The sequence below is a fragment of the Moschus berezovskii genome, chromosome 12 (assembly GCF_049115385.1).
Source record: "Moschus berezovskii isolate FMDL1 chromosome 12, NW_MosBer_1.0, whole genome shotgun sequence".
NCBI lineage: Eukaryota > Metazoa > Chordata > Mammalia > Artiodactyla > Moschidae > Moschus > Moschus berezovskii.
The window spans coordinates 87,910,757-87,934,663 of NC_142471.1; the positions used below are offsets into that span (position 1 = coordinate 87,910,757).

A 23,907-nucleotide genomic window follows, 5' to 3' on the forward strand; every position below is an offset into this window, starting at 1 on the left:
ATTCTCTCTACCCTGCGCTTTAAATTTGACCACTTAATTTGATATTCCCCTAGACTGGGACATGCAGAGCAAACGTAGAGAGATGGCTTATAGTCCTTTGAGAGATGCAGATCCACTCATGGAATTTGTTGGCCAACCTTACGTGAAATGAACAAAAGGAGAGAAATCGAAGGAAACACTGCACTAAAAATTCTGATCCCGTTTTAAAAGTCATTTCCTATTTGACGGCATAGTACTTCTGACAGACATTCCAAAGGGTGATTTAACAAAAAAAAAAAAAAGGAAATTAAGCACCTGTTTCATGATCTGCTGAGGTGTTAATTGTGAAAGAAAGCCAGTGTGTGTGTTTTCCCAAGTGCCTGTTATGACGCGTTCACGTGGCCCGTTCGTTTCTTGGATGTGGACACACATTTCCGTCCTGTATTGCTGTATTTTCCCTGCGGTCTGCTCATTTCCCACCCCTCCGGCAGGAGGAGTTAGAGTTTGCCATCATGCGGATAGAAGCCCTGAAGCTGGCCAGGCAGATCGCCCTGGCTGCCCGTAGCCGCCAGGACACCAAGGTACCGATTTGCTGCTGCTGTGTGCTGCCTCTTGAGAATGTTGTGTGGTCCAGAAGCTTCTTTGCTAACCACGGCCAGGCAGGTGTTCAACAAAGGATATCTCCAGAAAGCTAAAGGCATTAACTCATGCATAAGTACACACTGAGCGCGTGTCTAAGGTCTGGTCCACTCAGTTAGGAAGGAACCAAGCAGGGTGGGTGGTAAAGCTGGTTGAATGGAGGAAAATACGAGAAACTCATGTACAGTCAGAGGAGTGAGGAAACTGGAATGAGATTGCAAAGTTAGATATAAAACTGGTTAATTCTATTCATAGTTAAACAGGACAGATAAACCGTAACCTTTGAAGTTCTTTTTTCTTCCTACAGAAATCATTTGCTTCTCTGTTGAGGAAAAGTAATTTTCAGCTTTTCTGTTTTCTACAATTATTATAGAATAATAATAATGATTATACTGAGATTAGACCTACTCAGTAGTAAATAGGTGAAAACAAGACCTTCTTGACATGTCAGATGACCCTTAGGCCAGGGTCAAGAGGATTACAAAAAAGCTATCCTTTTCTGCAAGTAGAGAGCATAAATATTTGAGGCTCTGCAGGTATCTGTCTGATCTCTGACAGCTACTCAACTCTGCAGCTCTGCCAAAGCAGCAGTGGACAGCACTGGATGAATGGATCTGGCGGGGCCTGGTAAAAACCTTTTACAGGAAATGGCATTAGGCCATTAGGCCCACACCCTATAGTTTGGCTCAAATGGTAAAGAATCTGCCTGCAGTGCAGGAGACCCAAGTTTGATGTCTGGATTGGGAAGATCCCCTGGAGAAGGGAATGGCAACCTACTCCACTGTTCTTGCCTGGAGAATCCCCATGGACAAGGAAGCCTGCTGGGCTACAGTACATGGGGTCGCAAAGAGTCCTACACGACTGAGCGACTCACACTTTTTTCTCATTATAGTTTGCCAGCCTTTCTCTCGAGGAGAATATGATGTTGACAGGCCCTGCCGAGATTGTTTGCTGGCTTCCAAGTTTGGGGTCATTCTGCTCAACAGTTGGGATGAGTTACTGTTGCCGTGCAATAGAGCACGTGGTCCACGGAGGTTCAGCCCACCCGCAGGGCTGACGGGTGCCCTTGAGTTTGAGAAGCCTCCTCATCCCCTCCCCCACACCCAACCCCCAGGTGGCCGCCCAGTAGAAACCTGGGCTGTTAGACAGGAACTGGGCGCTGTGCACTCTGTGGCCTTGAACCAGTGGGTGAGCCTCGGGTTTTCCATCTGTCGAGAGGCTAGTAGCAAGCTTGCAGGTTGCTGTGAGGGTGGTTGGTGATATGCAGAGAGCGGCACCGTACGTGGCACACAGTAGGCCTGCGACCAGTGAATGGGCGCTGACCTTCACTGCTGCCTCTGTTTCCTAATGAGACGCTCCCAGCATCTCTCCTCATACGGCAGTTCCAGGTCCTGTTTTACACATGGGGAGCCAGCCCAAAGCCTGAAAGTGATTCACTGGCTTTCTGAGAGCTAGTGCTTACATCTCCAGACACGGGAGCCTGTTGAGCCCGTCCATCCCTAGCAGCAGGGCCGTCTCTCATCCTTGATACAGGATCAGGAATTCATGCTGCTCCTGCCTTGGGGGCCCCCTGCATGTGGTCCCCCTGGAGCCAAACAGGGACCCCCCCCTTACAGAGACATCTCTGAGATGTCTCCCCATGGGCGTGTCCATACCAGGAACATTGGTACCCAGAGCTGAGACAAGAATGTAAAGTCTAACTGTTGGTGTTCTTGTTCTTGTGGCCAACCCATAAACCTGGGTTAAATTTCCGTGAAATGAGATTTTTAGAATACATTACGCAGTAAGGAATTTTTCCCCCTTAGGTTTATTTCTTGATATTCTTGGTTAGTGGCTTAAACACAGAATGAATTGCTTGAAGTTTGGCCACTATGAATACAGTTTATTCTTGTCCAGAAGTTTGTGGCAGAATCGTGTTCTAAGTAGTTTTTATTGAGTATGAAGTGTTTGGAACTGCGTGGTACCCTTGCCTGCTTTCTCAGAGATGACCAGCAGTTGACTCCCAGGCAGTTACAGCCTGTTCTCAGACCACGTGTGCTGGTTCTGGTTTAGAAAATACTGTCACGTGAGTCTCCTGAGTGTAGTTTGAAGAGACAGCACCCGCTCCCTCCTTACGTATTCCAGAAGGGCGTGTTAAAAGGATGATTCCATAGGGTCTTGGAGTATGAGGAGTATTTTCCTCCACCGTAGGAACTTGTCCCACTTTTGTAAGAAGTCTATTATCTAGGGACCTTGGCCCATGGAAAATAGATGCTCTTTTCTGTAGTTAATTAGCCCTAGGGTGATCCATTTGCCTGAACCCAATTAGGTCCCTCTGGGTTTCTTGTTCGTGAGACGCTTGATAGTCCCTTAGTGCATTGGAAACTGTTGATATATAGGAAGAGAAAACAGCAGCTGTATATCCAATTGGCTCTTTTTGCTGCCTGTATATTTCAGCTTCGAGTGACACAGCCCCCATCTTTTTGGCAGCGTGGTCTTAAACTGTAGCTCACACAAAATGAAATCTCTCAGAATGAAAAAAGAAAAAATTCACACCAAGGGGATGAAAAGCATTGTGAAATATGACGGGGGTGATTTCCGGTCGCTCCTTGGAGCAGCTTAACTTCCGTTTCCCTTTAGACTGAGGATCAGCAAAGCCAGCCTCCCAGGGACTGCAGTGGGGTTTCCTCCTCCTCATTAGTCAGAAAAGGTTAGAAATGAGGGAAACTCCAGGAGCTGGGGTGTCATACTCCAGCTTTTCCTTCCACACGGTTCTGGCAGTTTGGTGTCCTCCTGGGGGTAGGTCTGACTGGTCCCTGGCTCTGCGGTGCCGTGGCCCTGAATTCACCACTGAAGCAGGATGGATAGAACCTCGGAGTCCCATCCGCATGGCTTTCCAAGGGCTGCAGGCCTCAGGGACGGATTGCATTTGTATGTGTAACAGACGCTGGTTGTGGTCCCTAAAGCTATTGGCCTTTGGGAAGAAGGGGACCCTATATAAAGAATGAAGGCTGTATCTGGGTAACTTAGGAACAGGGATCATACAAATCGCAAGCTTTGGGGCTGGAGGAAGTCCTAGAAAGAGGCTCCTCTGGGCAGGAAAGGGCATTACTCCTAGTATATGGTTCCTGCAAGAGTCCTCACCGATGAAGGCAGAGACCTGGCTTGTCACAGCAGGAGGAGGAGAAGTCAGGTCTGGGGCAATTGTTTGGTTGCTGAGCAGCCTGATATCCTAGGGTCCCTTTCTGCTGCTGTTTCCAGGCCCCCCCACACACAGGTAACCACGTGATGCCCCAGACCCACAGGGACCATCTGGAGAACAGTTGACAAAGGGCTCGCACATGGGTTTCAGCTTACTGGCCAGTTAACAAGAATTTATGGTCATCACCTGCAGCCTGTGTTGAGGGTTGAGGCCTTGCCTTTCTTCCCCCCAGAAATTTTATTATTTTTTTGGAGGGAGAATACATTATATTTTATATTTTTTAATTTATTTTTTTAGATGCACGCTTTTTTCATCTATGTTTTAACTGGAGGATGATTGCTTTACAATGTTGTGTTGCTGTCTGCTCTACTACACCATGAATCAGCTATAAGTATCCGTATATTCCCTCCCACTTGAGCCTCCCTTCCCCCCCTCACGCCCATCCCACCCGACTAGGTCAGAGCACTGAGCTGTGCTATTCAGCTTCCCACTCACTCTCTGTTTTATACACAGTATTGTATATATGTCAGCTACTCTCTCAATTTGTTCCACCCTCTTTTCTGAGGCTGTGTCTTGACACCCTGGGATGGAGTGGCCAGTTGGCGTTGGCGGTGCCTCCTGTGCGAGTGGGTACATATCAAGTGCCTTCCTCTTGTGTGTCATCCTGAGCTTGAGACCGCCCGTTGTCAGACTTGGGTTGCACCGCTGCTGGTGAGGCTGCTCTCTGCCTGACCCGGCACCGTGTGGCCCAGACACCCACAAGCGTCCAGCCGGTGTCTGTGCTCCATGACCTTGACCCATGACCCGATCTCGTATCCTGGGCCCCACTCCCATGCTCTCTCACTGCTGTGCCACCCAGTTCCCCGGGACAGCGATCCTGCCTTGGTCCTGGATGTGGCAGCTTTCCGTAAGCCTGGCAACAGGGGATTGATTGGCCATGAGGGGGACTGTGAGCCCGGGTGAGGGGCAGGGCCCGCAGCCCCTGGCTGCAAGGCCAGAAGGACCCCAGGCATGTCTGTAGGTCTCACTAGGGTGACAGTGCCCCAGAGTCCCCACAAGGATCAAGGTTTGAGGGAGAGGATTGAAGGCATGGATATCAGTTCCACAGTCCCATGTGGTTTGAGTCATGGCCATTTCACATTTTAATTTGCTATTCTGGAGGCTTCCTAGCTCCTCTAAAGTAGGAAGTGGGAGATTATGTGAGAGAAATACAGCTTAATCTAAGTCTGATCTTAAAATATCAGGAAGAGACAGAGCTATTAATTTCAGTTTAAAGCAATCCTTGGTTGTAAGAGAAAACCAGGGTGTCTATCTTGAATTTGATTGACATGCAGATACTTGGGTGATAATTCAGATGGACCCTGAAAGTCATTGTTTCTTTATTGAAAACACAGGTGGACAGGATGACCGGTGATGGTGAATCACTGTTTCAGCGTAACCGTTTGCATTTACTTTGAAAGCTCATCCTTTTGTTTTTCATCCTTGTCCTTGTTTTTCAAAGGACATGAGGCAGCTTAAAAGTCATTAATTCCTGCATTGATCTTATTTCATTTCTGCCCAGTACAGTAAAATTAGTTTTCATTCATTTTTCTCTTCCACTTCAGAGAGTTGGTTTATTTGGAGTCAGAATTGAATCTCATTCTGGGAAACTTTTTGGCCACATCTTATTTAGATTCTCATTGTTTTCATCATCTGAGGGACCGGGATGTTCTTTCCATTTTGAAATTTTATTCTGATTTTTTTTTTCAAAGAACACATTATTTTATTTAACTGATAGGAACCATTTTTTTTTAATCCTCTTCAGAATTTTATGTTTTTGAACTTTCATGATAAATGTAAGTACTGAGTCTTGATGCCATTATAATTTTCCATTTACTTCCTGAGAAGTTTCCCTTTTGACAAGCAGAATGTTGAAAACGTTGTAGATATCACGGATTAACTCCTACACAGGAGAGGCTCTGGCCTCCAGTCTGGTGACCCTCTTTCTTCTAAGAGGTCAGTCTGCCTGCTCCTGAGAGCTGTTAGCTCTGGCTGTTAGCTGTTCTGCTCAAATGTCCTGCCATGGAGTACCTTTAGGGCCTGAGGCTGAAGGATCCTGGCATTCCATTTGACGGGTGGGCATCCCTGATGTCTAGTTGAACAAAACTGTGTGCTCCCCTTTGAGCAGCAGTTGTTCTGGCCCCACGTGAGAGTTAACCCAGATACTCGAGATTAGGCTGGGGTGTGACAGCCACGCAGCAGACGCTTGCTTCCAGGACAGCTAAACCACTTATTCATCGTGCGTGTGTACAACTAACTAGTCCTAACCCTGTGACCTCCAGTCCTATCCATTAAGCTTCCACCTGCGTTTTCTGAGCTGTTTCAGGTTCCTTGTCTCTGAGGCCACGGTAGGGTAGGTGTACCTGTTCCCGTGATTGAAGAGATTGTGCTCAAGCACCTCCAGGTCACTCCCTTCCCACTTACTATTGGTTCTTTAATCTCTGCTTCCATCTATATGGTAAGTCCTCACTGTTCCACCCCAACATTTCTTTCTGCTACATCACAATTCTGTTCACGACTCCGTTTCTTCTACACATTTCCCAAGGAAGAAGCAGTTGCCCTCCTCCCATTGGACCACCATTGCTTTGCATCGAATCAGACTCTAGTAACCAGGGTGGAGGTTTGCCTTGGCAACCACGACGGGCCAGGAGGTTAATGAATGGGACTGAGAGTGTGATTGGTCTGGCGTCTCTTTGCAGTAGAGCTAGATTGACAGTCCTGCTGCGCTGGTTGGTGATGCTCCTAACATTGCATTTCAAGTGTGTTGGAAACGGCTGAGCGTTTGTGCAAAAGGAAGAGCAGTCAGTGTGGGCCTCTCATCCCAGGTGACAGTCCACTGTCAGTTGTGGGCAGTGGGGAATCACAGTGCTTGTCGAGGGTCTTATTCGCACACATTCACACACATGGAGATTGTCAGTAATCCAGTTTTCTATTTTCCCATTGACACCATTGAACTCCAGTGTGATGCTTACCTTTTGGCATCCAGAAACTCATTCTCTGAAGGTGACATTGCTTGACATCTACAGTTGGTCTTAAAACTTTGTATGACTTATATACTTTCAAAGAGAGCTAACCGATGCCCCCTAAATTGAAATGTGGACAGTCTCACAAAACCATCAGATCTGTGGTTATTCAAAACAAGGCAAACGTAGAGTAGAATTCAGCATTGTTCACCGTCAGGCTTTTATTTTGGAAGTGGTGCCTGCTGGAAGGTGGCCTTGATAAATACTCGCTATGGCTAAATGCCTCTGTGTCTGATAAACAGCAGTGATAAACAGGCACCAGACATGCTTGACTCCAGGGGCCGGGAGCCGGGGAGGCCTCTGCCACCAGCCTCTTTGTCAGCCTGTGCAGACAAAGATTGTATCCGTAACTGCCATAGATTGTATCCGGCATTCCCCCATTCATTAGTCTTAGCATTTTCTCATACTTTCGATGTTCTCTGTTTCAAAACCATACAACCGATCCATTCGTGAGAGGATGAATGCAGTTCTCTCTGTCAGAAGCGTGATGGTCACTTTTTAAAATTAAAAACCGTTCCACAGAGAGAAGCTGCTCACCCACCGGATGTCTCCATCTCCAAAACAGCCTTGTATTCCCGCATCGGGACAGCCGAGGTGGAGAAACCCGCAGGCCTTCTGTTCCAGCAGCCCGACCTGGACTCCGCGCTCCAGATCGCCAGGGCAGAGGTACTGTGGCGTGCAGGTGCCTCTGAGAAGGCAGGGCCAGCTTGGGTGCCTGCAAAAAGCTCCCGCTCTGCCACTTGTAAATAAACATACGTCCCCATGGCCCACAAAGCCAGCTTCTCTGGACACAGAACTTCTCCTCTGACCATTGCCGGCAGAGATAGGTAGCAAACTGTGGGTTTTGATCTTGGGCACTATTGTTTAATAAGCCTTTGTTGGCCTTGTTTGATTTATAACAAAAAAAAAGCACACACCTTTTTGTTGCTCTCCGAGGGCATTGTGAAAGCCTGGTGTGTGGCTTATTTCTGTCGCGCTTGGGGAACTTCCCTCAGTACAATAATTGTTTGGTGCAGCAGGTTTTAATCCCACGTTTGTTCAGATCTCCTTGTGTCAGTCTGTGAATTGCGCACATCAGAATGAACTCATCTGGGACTAACCTTTCCTCTTCTTCGCTCTGATACTAGATCATAACCAAGGAGAGAGAGGTCTCAGAGTGGAAAGATAAATATGAAGAAAGCAGGCGGGAAGTGATGGAAATGAGGTCAGTTGTGATACTCGGGCTTCCTGGTTACCTGGGGAATGCTTACCTGCGGTTTGATAACAGCTAGAACTGGTGTGGCCCCGTGAACAGTGTCCTCTATAGAAGTTACTCTTTATTCCACAAAGATTCTTAGTATATTACTATTATTAAAATACCATGAGCATGAGTTAAATAATGCACTCATTGGGAAAGACCCTGATGCTGGGCAAGATTGAGGGCCGGAGGAGACGGGGCAGCAGAGGATGAGGTGGCTGGATGTCATCATCAACTCAATCGACATGAGTTTGAGTAAACTCCAGGAGATAGTGAAAGAGAAGCCTAGCGCATCGCAGGCCTATAGGGTCACAAGGAGTCGGGCGTAACTTGGCGGCTGAACAACAACAAAATATACCTACAATGAAAAACAGATTTCCTTCTTACTCAGCCTCTGGTTCCACAGCCAGGTAGCTGCTATGTACCATTTCAGGGGTATCCTTCCTAGACTTTTGCATTTCTGATTCCAAATGTGTTAAGGTATCAGTATAACCTCCTTTTTTCTTTAGTGTAGTATAGAAGTGTACATGACCCTACATTCTTTCTTAACTTACCATAACTTATACAGATTTTTATACATCTCAATCTTATTGTTCAGTTGTTTGACAGTCTTTGTGAGGGTCTAATACAATTAATTTCACCAGTCTCAATGGTTAAACATTTAGGGTGTCTTCCAAATTTCACTTGAGTGATTTATTTTCATTTTCTGCATATAGTCATAGAAGTGTGATGTCTACCACATGGGAAGCATCTACTGTGTGCCAAGCACCGTGCTTTTGACTAGAGACACATGATCTGTTTCTCCCCACAGCCCTTAAGGGGATGGTCAGCTCCATTTAAAGCCTCAGAGAGGTTAAGTGACTTGACCAAAGCCAAATTAAAAAATAAAATGTTCTTGGGTTCTAAAGAGAAATCAGGGAAGACTTCTTGGAGGAGAAAGCATTTGAATTGGACCTTGAAAAACAGATTCTGACAGGTGGAGATAGAGGGGAAGTGAACAACCATGTTTAAGGCCACAGAGGTAAGAAAGCTCAGAGCAGGTAAGAAATCATTTGCTGTCATTGAACCACTGTGTTCACAGGATGGCATGGAAGGAGGTACAATTGATGAAGAACAGGCCTAGGTTGCAGAAGGCTTCGACTGTCAGACTGAAGTTTTAGCCTTATTTTTTTCTCAGTGGGCAGTGGAGAGACACAGACTGTTTTGTGTTATACAAGGGAGTGGTGTGTTCAGAGTCGTGCACTAGGAGCGTGAACCTACCTAGGTGTGCAAGGAGAGGGCTGAGGTTGGAGGGGACCCTCGACCTTTGAGCCACCTGGGACCCATAAGACTTGGCCTCTTGTCCTCTTGATGTCCAGCGCATGGGCACTCATGTGAAAGTAAAAACCCTTGTGTGGTCCTAGTACCAACCTGTTTCCACTTCTCTTACAGGAAAATAGTGGCCGAGTATGAGAAGACCATTGCCCAGATGATAGGTGAGTGTCCTCACTGGCAGGCGCTCAGGCCCGCCCTGAGGTTTCTGAACTGTGGGGAGGGCTTTGAAGATAGAGACCCAGAGTGTGTTCCTCTCAGGCTCCTCTTAGAGCGTGAAGCCTTTTAGGGAGGGACCAGAGCCTCCCAGAACAAGGCTCTGCCACAGGCAGTGAGTCTGGGGACCTCCTGGAAACACCTGCCCGCACATCCCTTAGTATGCAGTGGGGAGCCATGGCCATCACCTTGATGGTCACCATTTGACCCAGCCAGGATAGTCCACCTCATGGGGGCCCAACCCCAACCAAAAGATTGGGGTTTGTTCCTAGGATGTTTGGAGGCTTATTTGCTCATGAGAGAGAATTAGATCTCTAACATCAAATCACTGAACCCTAATATAGATTAGATGCAAGTTGAAAAAAAAAATACCCCACTGGCCTTTACACAGGGTCCAGGACAAGGCATATTAGAACATGTGACAGCCCAGCTGCCTGTCCCTGTTAACTGATCACTGCTCTTTCTTCCTGAGATTGGATACCGCCTCAGAATCTGTCTTAACACAGCATCCCTGGCAGCCAGTACTGACAGATTACTTTGGCCTGCAATAAAAGAAGGCCTCAAGTAATCAGACCTCAAGTAACTGGCTCTTCTGATTTTAAAGAAAAATTGAGAAAAGATCTTGCAGAAGTGCCAAGCCCAAGATTTTTCACTGATGATCACTATTCAGAAATGCTGTTAAGACTCTGGGGGTCAGGTGTGGAATTTTTGCTTGTTTATTCATTTGTTTAGGTCCATGATACTGGATTTAATTTTTTTTTTTACTCCTAAGGACATGTGCTCACTGCAGACCACAGTTTCTGTGTCCCAACTTGATGCTTGTTGCAACTGATGACTTCTCAGCATATGAGTCATACCATACCTCTAGCTTTTGTCCCAAGATAAACATGACAGGAGCTTTGGGAACACTGAAGAAGCTGCCTATTGAGTGCTTTCCTTTCAAAAAAGCTTTCGTTTTGGTTTATTATAATAAAGGCCATTTCTCCTAGAGCTCAGGGGAAAGCCCATTGGGATCTTTTTTAAGGATCAGCCTCATGGTGTATGCTTTCTATTAAATGAATCTCTTTGTTAAATGGGCATAAAAATTTATGGATACATATGGATGAGATTAAAGAAAAACTCTTGGAACTGAAGCTGCTGCTGAAAGTAGTCAGAAGGAAGCATTTATATCTTCCAATATACAGTGTTTAGTGAGCTGAATGAGACCTTTCCACCTCCTGGAGTCGGGACGTGAAAGCATCACTCAGACCTACCTGGCTCATCTAGAAACATCCTTCCATACCTTGGAGTCATACTTTTTTATTTTTATTCTTGACGATGATGGTTAGGCCAGTGTTGAAGAGAACGTGAGCCTTTGCCCTGACAGCAGGCTGCCCACAGCAACCTAACTTACTTGCTCGATGGGCAGTTTGATAGAAGCTGACATTTCCCTCTTGAAAACTGACATGAGTCAGAATCTCTAGTTGATGTAAGTGGCCTGTCCTTACGTGGTCACCGTAGTGGGGACAGGAAGCTTATTCCCCTCTGATGCTTTTCTTGCTGTGTATCTGCAGGTGACAGTCGTTAGAACAGTGTTTTCAGTTCTAGACCATCTCAGGAGCGTGTGGAACCCTGACTCCAGGCATTAAGGCCACACACACCCAACCCTCTCCCCTCCCAAGAGACCTGGTGTGTTTGACCTGAGGGTCCATCTCCCAGCTCTAAGATCACCCGCTTTGAGCGATTTCCAGGTTGGGGGTGCTTGAGCACTCTTGCGGTGGCTCTCCCAGCCCCCCAGCACCCCCGGCTGGAAGCAGCGCTGTCACTCTGGTGGCGCCCCTTCGTGTGTCCCCGCTGCCACTCACTGTCCTCTTCCCCACCCACGTTCCCAGAGCGGGTCTCATCGGGGCACTGTCTGTGCGTGTCATCCATCAGTCCTTACTGCAGGTCGCCGACTGGGGCCTCTGTCGATTTCAGGGCCCTCGTCCTTGCCGAGGACAGCGTGGGGCTGCAGCTCGGCTGGGACCCACTGTAGCTGTGGGCGGGACCTGCCGCCTTTCTGAGCAGGAAACCCACCCAGTTTCTCATCTGGATCCTGCCTCTTCCTTCTCTTTCCCACTCACCCGCCCAGCCTTCCTCATGGAAGGGCAAACTCAGAGAGCTGGGCAGTGCAGGGCCCAGAATAAATGTAACAGCATTCTGAGGTGAAAACCAGCTTCCGCTCCACCTCCACTAGCCCTTGCTGGCTCCCGCCTGGCTCCCTGGCTTCCGTTTAACCTTTACGAATGCTCTGTGTCAGCGTAACATCTGTCCTGCCATCACTGCTCATTCTCATCATATGACACTAAAGAGACTATATTTCGTTAAGATCAAATATCGACTGTTCAGAATTCAGAACGGAAAGGGATTTCTGTGCTTTCTGCATTCCAGGTTGTTGCGACTGATTTTTTTTTTTTTATCCTGCTTTCCTAACAACTGCCCTGATTATCTGTTTTGCTTCCATTTTCTGTTGCTTCTTGCCCTTTGCTTGCAAAACAAACAGGCAAGCCTGGTAAGTAAATGCTTTTTCACCTAATTTGACACCCACCCATTGCAACCCTTATTTGTTTGTTTTTCTAGTTTTGTTACTTTTGCTTTTGTGTTTTGGCTGCATTCCCCACATGGTTTTATAGTGTTTTGCCTGAAAAAGCCAAAAAACCTCCAGGGCCATTGTTTTACTGTGGTGTCTAGAACATCTTGGGTTTTGAGCTGATTTCCTGATTTGAAGAACCTAGCAGCATTTGTCATTTACAAAAAAAGATGTGTGAAGCATTCTCTCCTTTTTGGTCTCCTGGGAACAGGGAAATTCTATTTTTACAAGGGTTGTGGTGGGGGGAGGAAGAAAGGAAGCCTGAGGCAGTCTAATCTCAGATCCAGGAAATCAGATGGATTCCGTTTGATAAATGACTCCTTTACCAAGCCAAGTGAAATGTATACATGGCCTGAAACCAGCCCAGAATGTGTATTATACAGCTTGCTGAGAACTAAGGAAGCAGCTAAAATTCAAAGAATAAAAACAAGCATTTGGTTACTGGTGGAACTTTGAAGTGCCCTTTCTTTTAGGAGTCTAGATGTAGCAAGCAGATTGTCGGTGGTTCTGGTCTCACTATATGTTCAAAAGCTACCCCTTTGTGGGTTCCTGCAACTTGACATCATAGCAGTTCAGGGAGATAGTGATGCTGTTGATAACGGAGCGCTGATACTGAGTTTTTACTATATGTTGAGGGCTTTATATTAATCTTCCCCAAATGCCATAGACATATCCTCTCATCCCGTGTTTCAGATGTGGAGGACAGAGCTGAAAAACTCTGCCCAAGGTCGCACTGCCAGGAATTATCAGAGCCAGGACTGGGACGTGGGCTGTCAGACTGGCTCCTGGTTCTTCACCGCTGCCCTGGGTGGAGAAACTCTTAAGAGGCAGGACCTTAGGCACCTTCCCAGCCTGGGGTTCTCCAGACGTCCCTGGACTGTCTCAGCATCACTGGGGACCTTGTCACACACACAGATCCCACCACAGAGTGACTGAGTCAGACCCCCCTGGGTGGGCTCAGTCTCCTGTGTTTGAACAAGCTCCCAGCTGTTCAGGGTGCACGCTCACATGTGCAAAGCCCCTCATTTTGGAACTGAGGCCCTGGGACCTAAAGTGAGGACTTTGAGCAAGTTTACGGTCAGGGCTGGAGCCGAAACCACAATGTGGTCCCTGTTCTGTGCTCTTCACTCTTGTCCACACACAGACAGGAAAATGCCTGACATCGGGATACAGAAAGGTGCCCATCTATCGAGAATCTAAGGGGAAAGAACCCAAAGCAACATCTCCCCACTTTTAAGGGAGCTCCATCCTTCCATTGGAAGGACTGATGTTGAAGCTGAAACTCTAATACTTTGGCCACCTGATGCGAAGAGCTGACTCATTGGAAAAGACCCTGATGCTGGGAAAGATTGAGGGCAGGAGTAGAAGGGGGCAACAGAGGATGAGATGGTTGGATGGCATCACCGACTCAATGGAGAAGAGTTTGAGTAGATTCCGGGGGTTGGTGATGGACAGGGAGGCCTGGCGTGCTGTGGTCCAGGGCGTCTCGAAGAGTTGGACACAACTGAGCGACTGAACTGAACTGATCCTTCCAGTTGCGTTAGTAAGAGGCCCACGTAGAGACGCAGTTGCAAGCACAGCCTTGGGTCTGGTTCTGGCTCTGTTGCATCCTGAGTGAGCAAGGGACTCAGCTTCTCTTGAGCGGGAGATTGGAGTTCGGCCTCGGGCAGCCCTGCTCATGCATTCACTGCACGACAGCAGGCGTGTGTTGCAGTGTCCTGTGAGTCAGGCCCTATTCTGGGCCTGCGACAGAGCCGTGGACAGAATGGACTCACAGGACCCTGCCCTCATGGAGTGTGTACTCTTTATACGAGCATGTGCACACCCACACGTCTGGGATAACGATAAGGAGTGGTCACGGCTGGACATGGTGCTCTGTCGCTCAGTGTGCCCCACTCTTTCGTGGCTCTGGGGACTGTGTGTAATCTGCCAGGCTCCTCTGTCCGTGGGATTTACCAGAAAAGAATACTGGAGTGGGTTGCCATTTCCTTCTCCAGGGGATCTTCCTGACCCAGGGATCGAACCTGCAGCTCCTGCATTGGCAGGCAGGTTCTTTTATCACGGAGCCACCAGGGAAGCCCATGCTGGGCATGGAGATGAGGCGTTTCCCACGTGGGTTCAGGAAAGGTGTCTCAGCGAGGTGGGGCCATGGGGAGCTCCAGGTCGGCTTTCCCAGCAGAGTCATAGCAGTGCTGAGAGCAGAGAGCGTGTGGGGTGGGGGTTTATTCCAGTGCAAAGGGGGGCCCCTGGGAGGAGGGGTTGACCCAGTTTGGACTTCTTAAAGCCGAGACTGACTGCCGGGTGCTGGCTGAGGACAGTCAAGAGGACAGTCAGTCCCGCGCCTGACATGTGCAGGAGCCCAGTACACACAGGCAGCTGCTCTGCCATGACGGTGTCATCGTGGATGGCTGCTGTCCATCCTCCAGCCCAGGCGCCCCCCCAGGTGACCTGAGGACGGACAGGAGCTCCAAGCAAGGGTGCTCCCCTCTACTGACTCTCTGCTGCCAGCAAAGTTCCAGACCGACCAGAGCAAGTGGCTCCTTGCCCATGTAGACCAATGACAGACTAGTGTACAGAGCATGCCACCAGGATCAGCCACTCCAGACTGGGCCAGGATTTCATTGTTTTGTGCAACACTGGGAAAGTCACTCTGACAGAAATAGCTCCATTTTCCTGGGAATTAAAGAAGACACTCGCCGTATCAAAAGAAATGGCCGTTTTTGTGTGGAGTAAGATTTCAGGGCTGTGGTTATGTGGGCTTGGGGTTCATGGGATGTTTTAAGGATGAAGAAGCCTTTTTCTTTTCCAATGCCCATCTCTTTAGCTTCATCACGCTTAAGAAGTTCAATCTACAGCACATTTTATTCTGGCTCAACACCCAATTCAGGAGTGATGTTTTCTTTTTTACCTTATGCATTGGTCCTTATGCTATCCGCAACCAAATAGAATCAGCAGGGTCTCCAAGGTAGTTTAAGGGGCTGCAGTGATCAGGTTAAACGATACTGGTTCATTTCCATCCCATCTAATGTGGCACAGGCCCAGGTCTGGGATGCTGGAGCCAGTTCCTTTAGAGGCAGAGTCTGGGTGGGCTCGAGGGAGCGGGTTTGTGTCAACTGAAAGCCGAGGTCCCAGATGGCCCACAGGCTAGACTTGAGCTGCACCTGAGGCCTCTGCTGGCCCCCGAGACCAGGTCCAGAAGCTGTGGGTTCCATCATTGTGTTCCTTGTGTCTCCCACCAGAGGACGAACAGAGGGAGAAGTCGGTCTCCCACCAGACCGTCCAGCAGCTGGTCCTGGAGAAGGAGCAAGCGCTGGCCGACCTGAACTCCGTGGAGAAGTCTCTGGCCGATCTCTTCAGGAGATACGAGAAGATGAAGGAGGTCCTGGAGGGCTTCCGCAAGGTGTGTAGGTGTTCGCGGGGAGGGAGGGCGAGATCCGCGTGGTAGGGGAGGTGGCGCGGGTTGGGAGGATCGTGGGGGCACTCTGGAAGGCCATCCTTGCTGGATGGGGGGGTAGGACTTGGCGGTCAGGGGTTACACCCACATCCGTGAGCCCTCGGGGTCCCCAGCCCTCCTTGGATTTTCTTCTGCGGGCTTGACCCCCATGCTCCATCGCTGTCAGAATGAAGAGGTGCTGAAGAAGTGTGCACAAGAGTACCTGTCTCGAGTGAAGAAGGAGGAACAGAGGTACCAGGCGCTGAAGGTCCACGCGGAGGAGAAGCTGGACAGGTAAGGCCGCCCGGAGTCTGCTCCCAAGGGCCCCTCAGTGGCTAGCCCCGGCCAAGGCTGGCTGGGAGCTCCCTGGCACCCCTGCCGTCGCCTTGGGATCGTGAATGAATCCCAGTCCCACTCCCACAGCTGAGTGGATGGTCCGGCTGCGTTTTCTATACAGTGTAAGATCACGCACCCTCCATCAGTGTCCGTCTTGATAAGTGAGGGGTGCGTGTTGCAGTTGCCAGCGCAGCCCCTGCAAGCACCGGGCATCACAGGGATGGGGGTTCTCATGGGCTCCTGTGCTCAGGGCCCCATTGGAGGGAGCTGAAGCCAGCTGGTTGGTTCCCCCTGCCCAGATTTGAAGGGCTTCCCGGGTGACACTAGTGATAAAGAACCCATCTGCCAATGCAGGAGACATAGGAGACGCAGGTTCAATCCCTGGGTCAGGAAGATCCCCTGGAGGAGGGCATGGCGACCCACTCCAGTATTCTTGCCTGGAGAATCCCATGGACAGAGGGGCCTGGGGGGCTACAGTCCATGGGGTCGCAGAGTCGGACACGAATGAAGCAACTGAGCAAGCGCATTACCCAGACTGGGGAGGAAGAGGGTGGGAGGCATCTCCAGGGAAGAGTGATCATCTCTGAAGCCCATCCCCAACCCATTCCTGCAGGGCCAACGCCGAGATCGCTCAAGTCCGGGGCAAGGCCCAGCAGGAACAGGCTGCCTACCAGGCCAGCCTACGGAAGGAGCAGCTGCGAGTGGACGCTCTGGAAAGAACACTGGAGCAGAAGGTAACAGGCTGAGGTTGCTGCCTCCAAGGGGGCAGGGCTGGCCAGAGGCTCAGACACACAGAGTGGCATCTCACTCTGGGCCACATGTCAGGCACTCCTGGGGCAGGTTCATGCTTCATGGGCATGGCTTTGCCCTCCCTCTAGGTTAACCCAGCCCTGAGACTGGCTCCCTTTCTGCCTTCCCTGGAACTGTCATTTTCCATTCCTTTTCAACATTCATTTATTCGTCAGATGTTTGCTCAGTAGCTACGGTGTGCAAGGCATATTAACCTGCACCCAGCGAGCAGGATGGTGTCCAACAGGCAATGCCCTGGGCAGAGACACCTGCAGAACATGGGCAGTGCCAGGGTCAGAAGGGCCCCCAGGTGTCCTCAGACTCCTGTGGATTAGCGGGGGGCACTCCTGAGGATTCTCAGCTCGCGCCCAGATTTCCTGATGTCCAGTCAAGGGCTTGGATCACCTTACACACCAACTCCCTGGGGGTCCTACAGAGAAGCCTCTCTCACCCAGGAAAGTCGTGAGGCTGATTCTGAGTGAATGTGCGCCAGTCAGGCTTCCTCCCTGGATTTCCAGACATGCACCCCCATTCTGGTTGATGTACTGAGCCCCAGGATGGTCATCGAGGGCCCAGTGACTGGGAGTAACAGCGCTTCTCATGCACTGGGGTCTTGATGGACATTGGTGGGGGTACTTTAAAGATAGGTGGCATCAGGAGTCCAGTTTGTCTCCCAAATGGCTTCTGCTCCCCTCGAAGCACCCAGGTGGCTTCCAGGGTGGCTGGCTGGGCCCCAGGAGTTCTGGGCCAAGCAGTACTAACCTCTGCAGTGGGCAGATACCACCTCTCACATCCCCTATACGGTCTCGGGGAAAGAGCTCAGAACTCAGGAGATTCAGGTCCCCACAGCTCCCTGCCGTCCATCCTGCCCCTCAGCAGGCCTGGCACTTTACCATGGTTTCTAGGTTTGTAACGCTGGGGAACTAAACCGGGCTATCTTGAAGGTGTGAAGTTGTTCCCTCTTGTTTCCATCAGGGTATGATAGTATTTAAATTGCATCATGATATTAGCTAGAACAATAGAGCTAAAACCAGAATGAGGAGAGATGCTTTAAAGGCACCTGGCCTGTTCAGATAATTATAGTTGCAAAGTGAAGGTGATGGATGTTAGGTTTTCTGGCAAACTAGAAGACAAGGAAGAAAGCAAGTAAGCTTGGCACTGATTTGGATAACAGGAAAAAAAAATGTATCTGCAAACATAATTTTGTCTTAAACTGAAACTCAGGAGGAGTGGGTCAACCACATGAGTTCATCCCTAAAGGGCTCCGCGTGATATGGAGGGGGTGGTCTCTGGTTTCAGGAGATTCAGAAGCATTATGTCCCCATCCCCCAGCCCAGGCAGCTCTTAGGTGAAGGCATTGGGCATTTCGCCCAGTTGGGACTTGATAAAGGACCTGGGACTTGTGGCTGCTGAGCTGAGCTCCGTGATAGGGCAGGTTCCTGGCTGGTGGCTGACGGTGCCGGGATAGAGCTTGGAGAACCTGCAGGAATCCACAGCTAGCGGGTCTGCTCGTGCCCCTGCGTCACCAGTCACTGGGCGTTGTGCCTAACACGTGAAATAGCCAGGCTGTTAGGAACCAGGCTGACGGGAATTGTGTTTCCAGTTTGCTGTGTCTGACCAACTGTGTGACCATACGCACAAACGCTTAACCTCTCTGAGCCTCATTCTCCTCACTGAAAAGTAGGGGTATAATAATGGCTTCCGTTAAAAGACTATGATGAGAACGGAGCGTAATCCAGGGCCTGTGCTGGGTTTGCACGGTGACCGGCATGTGCCAAAAGTGCTCCAGTTTGATGAAGCATCACTGCGAGCAGCCCAAGCGGTGATGACAGGAATTCCAGGATTAGTGGCTTGTCCTGCATCCCACGCGGAATCCATCCCCCAACAGGCATTTCAGTGCTTCCGAGAGCCCAGGACTTGAGGCGGGAGCTGGGCCAAGGTGATATTCCTGGCAGAGCTGTCTCCCCGTGGGGACTGCAGCCAGGACTGAACCTCCTCAGCTAAGGAGGCCGGATTCCTCCAGAGCATCGGCTCAGCAATGAGTGGCACCTGGAGCCCAGCCCGGGTACCCAGGGCACGTGCCTCCCAGCTGGACCGTGTCTTAGGAGGCCTGGAGCTTTCTAGAGAAGGGCCTCAGTGCAGCCTCAGAGCACAGCCTTGTGACTTAAGACTTGCCTTCCATGGGGACCTCAGGGAAAGCTGGCTGCACCATGTTCCAGGGATACAGAAAGGTCTCGCTCCGTTGGAGAGGACCCGTCAAGACTGGCTGCTGAGCCAGATGGGCATCAGGCATGGCATTTGGTCCATCTGAGAGCAAAGTCACCACTGTCCACATGGAGGTGCCACCCCGTTGGGTGCCTGTTGCTGGAGAACGGACAGTGTTGAAGATCTCTGGTGTAAGATGAACACGTGGTTGGCTCCTCCTGATGGGGCTTCAGAGGATGCGCAGGGTATGGCCCAAGAAGCCCCTGAAGATGTTCTGCGGCTGCCCTCGCCCCTCTCCACACGCCCTGTATCCACAGCACCGCCTCACTTGGCATCCTCTGAATAATGCTAGGGGTCCCATCCAAGTAGAATTGCTTAACCCCGCTGGTGGCATTTCTCAAAAAAAGCCACCAAAGAGCTCACTGCAGACCACCCTTTTGTGCCCACAGCCTTGGAGGCAAATAAGCAGAAGAAGATGAATGCTGGTTAAGCCATTACTCTGTGCTGGTCAATGTGCTAGGGAGCTTGACATTTCTTACCTCACTTAATTCTGAGAGAGACGGATATTATCATCCACACTTTTGAGATAAGGAAACTCAAGGCTCAGAGAGGTTGTGTAACTTGTCCAAGGTCACACAGCTAGAACTGGGATGTACAGATTATTTGGCTCCAGGTCATTTCTTTTGCTCTTTAGATATCCTCAGGGGGACCAGTCAGCCCGGAGGACACTAAAAAGCCCGGTGACCATTCTGATTGGCTTGATTTCCAACAACCAGGAGATTTCAGCAACCTCTTTTTTTGTCCTCACTTGCAGAATAAAGAGATCGAAGAACTTACCAAGATTTGTGATGAACTGATTGCCAAAATGGGGAAAAGCTAACTCTGAACCAAATGTTTGGACTTGACCGTTGCGTGCAATATGACCGTCGGCACACTGCTGTCCCTCCGGTTATGTGGACAGGTTCTGTTTTCACTTTTTCGTATGCACTACTGTATTTCCTTTCTAAATAAAGTTGATTTGATTGTATGCAGTACTAAGGAGACTATCAGAATTTCTTGCTATTGGTTTGCATTTTCCTAGTATAATTCATAGCAAGTTGACCTCAGAGTTCCTGTATCAGGGAGATTGTCTGATTCTCTAATAAAAGACACATCGCTGACCTTGGCCTTGCCCTTTGTACATGAGTTTCCAGGGTGAGCGGCTTTTGGATTTAATATGATCATGTACAGCTTGCAAAGGGACTCTTGCCTTAAGGAGTGTAAACTTGATCTGCATTTGCTGATTTGTTTAAAAAAAAAGAAAAAAGAAAAATGCATGTTTCAAATAAAATTCTCTATTGTAAATAAATTTTTTTCTTTGGATCTTGGCAATAAGTGTGGCTATGATTTATTTTCTGGGAAGGGTTGGGTCTTTTCTTGCCTTTGTTAAATCATATCAGATTTAGCCTTTTGCTCTCTTTATCTAGGCTCACTTTTTTTGGCCACAGATTTAATGTTTCCTTTGTTATCATGGCTGTGTCTGTAAGATGGAACAATTGAGGAATATTGACTTGCTACTTAATAATTAATTGAGTGTATTAAATTAGCTTGGACTTTGTTTTTTACAAATTTCTCTTTGACTTTAGAGGACAAAATCTATTTCCCTTTATTGGCTCAAAGAAGCAGCAGGCAGTCACTCTTCCTGCTCATTCCTTTAGTCTGTGCAGATCAACCCTGAAATGTCCATTCCTGTCCAGGGGAATAGGAAAAGGTGGGCAATTTACCATGGGTGACAGATAATTAGGCCACTTTGGAGATTAAATGAGGGATATTGGCAGTTAGATTCTCTAATTACTCCTGACCTTCCCAGGGATCCCAGGTTGGAGGGATGGTATATACGGGGTGGAAAGGGGTCGGGGAGGTGTCCAGTTTCCCAGGATGGCCATCACAAATCACTTTACAGCTTAAACAACAGAAGTTTCTCTCACAGTTCTGGAGACCAGAAGTCGAAGGCTACCCTCCAGCTTGGCCACCTCACTATACCTGCCCACGGGGCCACCGTGGGGAATGCCTGGCCTCGGGGACCCCTGTGGGTTGGGATCAGCCACTTTTTTCCTACACTTGGTGTATATAATGCCACATGCATGTGCCAAGTCGGTTTAGTCGTGTCTAGCTCTTTGCAGCCCTATGGATTTTAGCCCACCAGGCTCCTCTGTCCATGGGATTCTTCAGGCAAGAGTACTGGAGTGAGTGGGTTGCCACGCCCTCCTCCAGGGGATCTTTCCAACCCAGGGATAGAACTCGCATCTCCTGCACTGGTAGGCGGGTTCTTTACCACTAGCACCACCTGGGAAGCCTCATATAATGACACCTATGCTTGCAAGTGTTCACCCGCTGAGGACCATGTAAGTTACTTGGCTTTGCTGGAGGAACAGGGGAAGCCAGCACCTGACCTCCTGGCATTGCAACCTTTGAGATCTCAGCGTCTTTTAGAACTTCAATTTGCCAAGTCAGTTGACAGCTTGAGCTTCTTGTATCAGCTTTCTTTTCTGAGAGCTCATTTGGGGCTCTCATGGGTGACTTTTAATTCAGTTCAGTTCAATTCAGTCACTCAGTCGTGTCTGACTCTTTGCGACCCCATGAATCACAGCACGCCAGTCTTCCCTGTCCATCACCAACTCCCGGAGTTCACCCAAACTCATGTCCACAGAGTCGGTGATGCCATCCAGCCATCTCATTCTCGGTTGTCCCCTTCTCCTCCCGCCCCCAACCTTTCCCAGCATCAGAGTCTTTTCCAGTGAGTCAACTCGTCGCATGAGGTGGCCAAAGTATTGGAGTTTCAGCTTTAGCATCAGTCCTTCCAATGAACACCCAGGATTGATCCTCCTTTAGAATGGACTGGTTGGATCTCAAGAGTCTTCTCCAGCACCACAGTTCAAAAGCATCAATTCTTCGGCAATCAGCTTTCTTCACAGTCCAACTCTCACATCCATACATGACCACTGGAAAAACCATAGCCTTGACTTTAAGGAGATACTAAACTTACCTTCTGAGGATGGGGCATGGGGCGGGAGAAAGAAAAGCGGGAGGGGTCGCTGGCAGTGGAGGGGGCACGTCTCTGGGGACTAGCCCCTTAGATGTGAGATCTGAGGGGCCCGAGGTCATGCCAGGTTGCACCCCCTGCCGACGCCCCTCCCCACTCCAGGCTTCTGAGTAGGGAAGAAAGAAGCGGCAGGTAGGAACGGGTGAATCTGCGGGAAGGCTTGGGAAAGCAGGACTTTGCTCCGCACTGGAGGTGACGAGCCCAGACAGGGCTGCCCGACTCCTTGACCAGCTCTATTAACGAAATCCTTGGCCCTTGTGGGATGCCGAGCTTTCTCAGAAAAGCCTCTGTGCTGTCCAGGACGTTGCACTTGAAAAATTGAGCAGGACTAGGCGGGTGTCCCCACGCAGCCAGGGTGGAGGTGTGCGCATGCGCAGGGCACGGGCCAGGCGGAAGGATGTTGACACGTGCGCACCCACGGGGTCACCCTCAAGGTAAGCGTCCTCTAGCTCATTTCACCCTTGAAATATTCTGGTGCATGAGAACTATTTTTATTTCCATTTTACAAGAAGGAAGCAGAGGCTCAGAGAGGTTAAAAAACCCGGGGAACTTGACTGAATCACTCCGCCAGGAGACTGAATTCCGGATTCTCGGTGACTGCAAAGTCCATTGCTTTTCCCCAGGGTGAGAGAGTCCTTCCCCGGGAGGTCAGGACAGGAAGTGGCGGGAGGAGAAGTGGGGACAGGGGCTGCTCTGTGATGCTTGCCGTGGTCCTCATGTCCTTTCTTTAGTTTGTCTGATTGGTGGCTCTGCCTTGAGTCTGGGCTGGCGCCACTATTGTTTTTTACAGACGATGAAAAGCCTGCTCGTTTATTTCAGTGGGTGGGAAGGGCAGTGGGGCAGCCCCACATGCACATTGTTGGGCTGACCTGAGTGGCTTTGCTCTGGCCTCTTGTGTGCTTCCCTCTGCAGTCGGGGGACCGGTGGCGCCTCCCCAGGCCGGTGGCACCCAACCAGGCTTCTGGGTTCCCTGAAACAGCAACGGCAGAATCTGGAGAGTTCACAAGTCGGTCTTTTGGACAGTTTACTGTTTAGTCCCTAAGTCGTATCCGATCTTTAGTGACCCCATGGACTGTAGCTCGCCAGGCTCCTCTGTCCATGGGATTTCCCAGGCAAGAATACTGGAGTGGGTAGCCATCCCCTTCTCCAGGGGATCTTCCCCACCCAGGGTTTGAACTCGCGTCTCCTGCATTGCAGGTGAATTCTTTATGACGGAGCCACTGGGAAGCCCTTGGGTTTATTAGGAGCTGGGAATAACAACCTGGGGATCAAAAGTGGTTGGACTAGACAAAACCCAGACTCTTCGGCCCCTCCAAGCCCTAGGAGACCTGGACCCTGCTCCTTTTCTGACATCCCAGTCCCTGGTCCCACCCTTTCCTGCCATCTGACTACATGGACATTCTCCTCCACTCCAGTCCAGCAGGTGCTGTTCTCTCCACTTTTGACACCCCTGCCTCATCTCTGTGTCTCTCAGCCAATCCCTACCCCCCTGAGGCTCATCCTTAATGTCATTTCCTCCAAGGGGCCCTCCCTGAAGCCCCAGGACAGGGTTGATGTTTTAAAATGTGGCTTTTATTATTATTCAGGGAGGATGAGGCCAACAGATGAGGAGACAGTTGCCACCGAAAACATTGTTACAGTTCGCAGGAGGAGGGGAGCAGGACCAGGTGGAGGCGCACTAGAGTCAATCAGGAGGTAGAGGGGGAAAGGGGGGAACATGCACAGGAGCCTTCTTGGTGGTTCCCGAGGGAAGGACCAGGTGAGCAGGCTTGGGACTGGCTAGCTTAGGGCTCCAGCCTTGGCCTGGATCCAGGTGCACAGACAGTTCC

The 23,907-nt window shown here is 49.7% G+C and overlaps 1 protein-coding gene across 17 annotated transcripts in view; it reads left to right on the forward strand.

The window, feature by feature from the left end:
- Positions 1–20,030, forward strand: part of TACC2 (transforming acidic coiled-coil containing protein 2) — a 232,095-nt gene extending 212,065 nt beyond the window's left edge. For 15 of the 17 annotated variants that reach the window (XM_088842389.1, XM_055424489.2, XM_055424491.2 and 12 more), the window contains 8 exons: positions 471–560; positions 7,384–7,527; positions 7,989–8,065; positions 9,530–9,573; positions 15,473–15,633; positions 15,854–15,960; positions 16,616–16,736; positions 19,811–20,030. In XM_088842389.1, coding sequence (XP_088698515.1) covers positions 471–560; positions 7,384–7,527; positions 7,989–8,065; positions 9,530–9,573; positions 15,473–15,633; positions 15,854–15,960; positions 16,616–16,736; positions 19,811–19,876 — 810 coding nt within the window. In that variant the 3' untranslated portion in view covers positions 19,877–20,030. The remainder of the gene's footprint in view (positions 1–470; positions 561–7,383; positions 7,528–7,988; positions 8,066–9,529; positions 9,574–15,472; positions 15,634–15,853; positions 15,961–16,615; positions 16,737–19,810) is intronic. The other 2 variants (XM_088842399.1, XM_055424495.2) reach the window with 1 other exon arrangement.
- Positions 20,031–23,907: the final 3,877 nt, after the last annotated feature.